Source organism: Lycorma delicatula, chromosome 11, assembly GCF_047948215.1.
Source record: "Lycorma delicatula isolate Av1 chromosome 11, ASM4794821v1, whole genome shotgun sequence".
Classification (NCBI taxonomy): Eukaryota; Metazoa; Arthropoda; class Insecta; order Hemiptera; family Fulgoridae; genus Lycorma; species Lycorma delicatula.
In genome coordinates, this window is record NC_134465.1 from 37,820,246 (window position 1) to 37,826,245 (window position 6,000).

At 28.4% G+C, this 6,000-nt stretch overlaps 1 protein-coding gene across 2 annotated transcripts in view; it reads left to right on the top strand.

Moving 5' to 3' along the window:
- The window catches only part of PRAS40 (Proline-rich Akt substrate 40 kDa), a 39,455-nt gene extending 34,063 nt beyond the window's left edge, over nt 1-5,392 (top strand). For both annotated transcript variants that reach the window (XM_075379160.1, XM_075379161.1), the window contains exons 6-8: nt 1,536-1,761; nt 3,208-3,392; nt 5,135-5,392. In XM_075379160.1, coding sequence (XP_075235275.1) covers nt 1,536-1,761; nt 3,208-3,392; nt 5,135-5,248 — 525 coding nt within the window. In that variant the 3' untranslated portion in view covers nt 5,249-5,392. The remainder of the gene's footprint in view (nt 1-1,535; nt 1,762-3,207; nt 3,393-5,134) is intronic.
- Nucleotides 5,393-6,000: the final 608 nt, after the last annotated feature.

A 6,000-nucleotide genomic window follows, 5' to 3' on the forward strand; every position in this document is an offset into this window, starting at 1 on the left:
TTTTAAAAATTACTGTATACATCATAAATATATGAGTACTTTGTTGAAGGTCATTTGTCTAATGATGTCCAGTGTTCCTGGAAACAATATTTATCAGATTATAAACTAATAGAGTAAGATTGTTTCTGGCACTGGTTTAATTCCCATGATCAATTACTACTGACAAATATATTTTGAATTTCATATTTTGATAATATTCTCTTTATTAATATGTATTTCATCAGGGAGAATAAAAAACATGCTTATGGACACAGGTTTTATCATTTGACAAACAAAGTGATTGTAATTATTAATTGTATAGAGAATTATGGAAGTGTACACAATCCGTCCCACAGGAAAGTGACTGATTTTATATTTGCGTAACTATTAGTGTGATCTGTGAATGGATGCATGAATTAACTAGCGTGGTATTCCGACTACATTCTGTCTTAAATTTAACAATGCTGGCATCATAAATTGCTTGTAATAATCAAAACTTTAACGGTATGTTTTGTACTTTGGTTGTGAAAGGAGCAATGGAGCAACTTGCAGACAATAAGTTTTATTTTAAATTGGGTAAAAGTGCCTCAGACACTTTTAAAATGATACAAACTGTTTATGGTAATGAAATAATGAGTCATAAAAAGTTTTTAAGTGGTATGCAAGGTTTCATGATGATAGAGAGAGCATTGAAGGTCATTCATGTCCAGCAGCATCATCGTGAGTTCAAGTAGAAGAAAATGTTCAAAAAGTGGCTGAAATTCTTCAAAATGGTTGTTATGCATCTACCAGTTAATTGTGTTTGAGGAATTGGAATTCCTAAAACAACTGTACATTGCATTCTAACTGAAAATTTGGGCAAAAAGAAGATCTGTTGTCGCTTTGTGCCCCACTCACTTGCTGACGATCAAAAAGATTGCAGAGTGGAACACTGCAGAGACATGAAAAGATCGGCTGCTAGGGACCCAGACTTCATGTCAGATCATAACAGGTGATGAAACATGGTGTTTTCAATATTTTGAATGTTTTCATCATTTTGACATAATTTCACGTATCCAGAGGGCTATGACCATGGTACTGCAGGCAATTTCAATTATCAGAATTATTTTAAACAATTTTTCCAATGCTTCCAGTTGTATATTGACTCACAAGAAGCCTATACTTTGCATAAAAAGTCATATAAACTAAAAATAAACAATATCTTGTATTTTATTTCATATGAAGTTGCCTTTCCTGTGGGATGGACCATTTTTAGGATTCCTGTTTGAACGAAGTCATATTTTTCTTTGTCCCTAGAAAAAAAAAAAAAAATTATATATTTTCTTTAGTAATGATATTGCATCACAGTGTACAGAGGATATTTGACTAATGTTAAAATAAAAAGTGACATTCCTTTTTGGAGATTGAACACAGGACAACATTTTGCCTTATTTTAAGAAATGTCTATTAAATTAAGAAATTTAAGTGCCATTGTTTTCATTTATTAAATTGAATCCTGATATTATTTTTGTTGTTTAATGGCACTTTACAGCTACTTTTCTTTTTTTCTTTTTTAGCAACAACAAAGCAGTAAGCAAAAGATTGTTCAAAGTAGTGGTGGTGTAAATATTAATACAGGTATCAGTGATGGCAGTAGTAATATCAACACAAACCGTAGATTTTCAGAGAGCAGAAGCCAAAGTAATTTATCTTTTGATTCAGAAGTGTTGTTTCCATTAGAAGGTATGGAGGATCCAGCCAGTGATAATTATCATACGGATGAAGAAAGATCTGATACAGACGGTATGGTATTTGGATCTTTAATATTTTTTAATCTATTTATTATGATGAAAACTTGTTTAATAAATGGTCATATTGATTTCAGCAGTAGAGATGTATTAGTACAAAATAATTTTCTGTAAAAATAAGGGATTCTAAACTTACTACTGTTGCTGTCAGAAATTAATAAAACGTTATTACCCATTTTAAACATAAGAAATAGAGCTTAGTTGACAACTTATAAAAAGGGTGATAAATTCGATTTTAAAAAATGTCTGCTGCATTTCATATCTATTAATGGAGAAGGATTAGAGCCATTAAAATAGAAATACTGGTAATTGACTGATCAACTGATGTACTTGCAAGTTCCTCTCTGAGTTAATCGTTATTTGGTGTGAGAAAGAGACTTGAACCAAAGAACTATTAGTTTACAGATGTTTGTCAGTTTAATGACGCCTTTGCCTTTCATCTATAAGGCTGATTTAAATCCTGGTCGGCTGGGCATTTTTCAACTACAAAATTCAGTTATCAGTAGCATATGGTAACCATGGTTTGACATTAGCCTGTCATTCATATAACTAACTGTAGAAAAACTGAGCAGAAACAAAGTTAAAGAAGCAAGTTATCTTATGAAAAGAAAATAAAACACTGAGAAACAAAGAGGAAGTAGGTTTTAAATCTGTTAAGCATTTTATAACTATACCCTGATTATAATGGTAAAGGTCGCCAGTATGCTATAAAGGAAGCGATAGCATTTAAAATAACAGCATGAATTTTCTCCTTAGAGTTAAGTTGATTTAGCTTAAACAAATAGGTTGAATATGAAAAAAAGAGAGGCGAGTTTATTTATTATTTATCAGAATCTATTCATGAATTCGGTGATGGTCTAGTCAGAGTAAAATAAAATTGTATAACCAAGGGAAAATTGTATAAAGAAAGTAAGGTGCGAGTTGGATAAAAACCAAGAAAAATGGAAGCTGTTTTGGAAATTGATAACTGTTATTTGACAGTAACTTATTTTGAAGAAAATAATCTCCAGCCTTCGAAGAAGAAGAATGATATAAATGGTAAAAAAGAGCATATCAGAAAATAAGAATGATTGAAGGAATTCGAGCTACATATGTTTAAGGTTTTTCAGGTGCAAGAAGACTATAAGGAAATACAACTTAAAAAGTTTTAGCTATTTAAATAAAGTATTTTACAGATTAATAATGTTTTAAACATAATCGCAAAAGAAATTGATAGTTTTAAAAATAAAGAATTTATGAAATATGATTTAAAATTTCAGAAATTGCAAGTTTATTTAACTTGTATGTTTACAAGTTTAACTTGTACATATTGCCCTCTTGTATTTTAATGGAATATTAATTTGTTATAGTAATTTTTAATGGAATAGCAATAGTAATATTATAATGTTTTATTTAGATTTTAACATACAGATGATTCCTTACTCTGTAACTTTTGTTTAAGATTCTGGCAGCCATGATGAAGGAATACATATTCCACGACGTGTTGGTTCATTTATTTATGCCAAATCATTGCCTGTAAATGTTCCAACATTCATTAATCAACATGCTAACAGTGATGATAATATTATGCCTCTGATCCCAGGTGATATTTTTGATACACGTGAATTAATTAATGAACATCGCAGGGTAAGTTTTGGTTTACCATAATTTTAGTATAATTGTAATTTTTTTTTAATATTTAGAAACTTCTGTTTCCTTTTTTGTTTTCTGAAAAGTATTATGTTATTTTGAAAATTACTTATTTCACTCTCACTCTTTTGAAGAAATTGAAAAAATTTGCCTTTTGAAAAACAGAAGAAAATTGGGAGCAATAATATTTTACTGTAATGATTTTTCAGTTTAACTTTGTGTGGTGTTAGTCTATGTTATACTTTTTGAAGGATTAGGTGGATCAGATTTTTACCCTTTAGACACTTCAGCCATTAGGTTTATTGTACACCTAGAGTAGTAAAATTAAAATTTTCAGTTTTACTTGACTCAGTTTTATATATTACTTATTTAAATTTACTTTCCCAAACTATCTACATGGACCCCTTTGATCCATTTAATGTAAGTAATCGTTTTTCTCCTAAATAATATAGTATTTTTAAAAATTCAGTGATTTTTTAAGCAAACCAAACCGTTATTGAAACCTGTAACTGTAAGTACATTTTATCAGAGGAGGATGAATGTTCAATTGTTTTCCAGATATGAAAAATGGTCAGTTTAGAGACAGTTGTTAAATTGTCTCTGTTGTTACTGTTGCAAAATACTGTTACTTGGGGAAAAAAGATTATAAAAATATTTTTATATTGTCCTCTACATAATTGTTATTATTGGCCAGATCTAGGAACCCCATCTAACTGCAAAAGCACCAAACAAAATAAAAATAGTCAAAGTGGTTGTTAATGGAAGTCGCTAGTTTTGATTGAAAAATATTATTAGTTTTTTTTTTTTTTTCATAATGGATGAACTTTAATATAATTACACCTGTTGAGTGATGTCTACTGAATATTATTATCTTTTCTCATTTCCTTTTAGTATATTTATACTTTATTTTTTTTACTTTCTTTTAAACTGACTAGTTTTAAATCACTAAAACTATTAGTGTAATTGAAGTTTACTTAACTTATTCAATATTTTTAGCACTTGAACGCCTTTTGTGTTCGTTTGAAAGTGTATTTTTTAAAATTGTAGATCATATGGAATATTTTGAGCAGGAAAATAGAAAAGTTTTGTATTCTCAGCTCTTTTTTTACCTCTAGTATAACATCAAGTTATAACATATCAAGTGTATGTTGTTTTATTCAAACTGTTTTTCTTATGTTTATTTGTGAATTTCAAATAGTCTGTATTTTAAAAGCTTCTTACATTTTTTAGTAAATAAATTCCAGTAATTTTGTATTCTCATTTGAGAAATGTTTTAAAATAAGAAAATTGTCTTCGGTAGCTTGTTTACTGCATGGGAATATTTTAACTGCTTGACCATTATTTTCTTAAGTTAAAAAATAATATGAAGTGAATTTTCAAGTGTCACTATTACTTAAAATAATTTATTAATCAAACATCTGACTTTCATTGTGAACACATTTGTGAACACTAAATTTTAAAGATTGCAGCACATGCCAGACAAACTTTATCATGATGGATAAAATAGTACTATATTATGTTATAAAACACACTTCTGCTGTGGTCCCATTTGAAAATCACTGGCATCTCATGTCAAAGCAGGTTAAAATGTATTACTTGTCTTGAAATCAAAAAATTATGGCTCTCGGTTTTGAACCGTAATTGGGTCATAACCTGTTGTAAAGTGGTATAATATATTGAGTCAATTCATTCAGTTTCTTTTGTTATAAATTCAAAACATATTTTATAATTTGTTACAGTCACCAAGACAGCCGATGGATATAGCAGCAAGTATAAAAGCTCTCGCCAAAAGTGTACATGGTGATGCAGTATTTGGTGACTTACCAAGGCCGAGGTTCAGTTCACAGATATAAGATCTATTTTCACAATGACAGAAGTTATAATTGTTATTATTAATACATTTATTGAGAAGTATTTAAGTTTTGAATGGAAAAAGTAATTTTTATATAAAATATATAATGTATGAAATTTAAAATAAACAAAATTGGATCGTATAATTGTCATTCACTGCATTATTTTTTTCATGCTTTGTAATTAATGGCTTTACTACTAATATATATATATATATATATATATATATATATATTATGTATTGGCAGTTAATGAGTTTGATATGTGGTTTTTTAAACTATACATTTTTGTATTTAAAATGATTAATTTGGATAATGTATTTTTTATCAGATAAAGTAATAAATTTTCAATGTTTTATTTGAAAATATATTCTATTATTAGTTTAAACCTCATGTTGTTTTTCTTTATGCAAGCTTGGACAGTTTGCTATAAATGACTCATTTAATACCTGATTTGAGTAAAACCGTAAGAGCATTCATTCATAAAAAAAAAGAAGTTGTTTCAGCAATCAAATCATTTGCCTTAAAATACTCTTGTTACCAACAGTGCTATTATTTATTAGTGACTTAAGAAATTGTGCTTAGTACAAGCTTAGTGGTTTTTAACATTATATCATAAATGCTGTTTTTTATTACCTTATTTAAATGATACTGTCTGCATAGTTTGCTAAATGATTTTCAAATATATTTGCCAGAAGTTATAGTATAGTTAACTATTTAACAAATTGTATCCCAGGTGTAGAATTTTATTAATT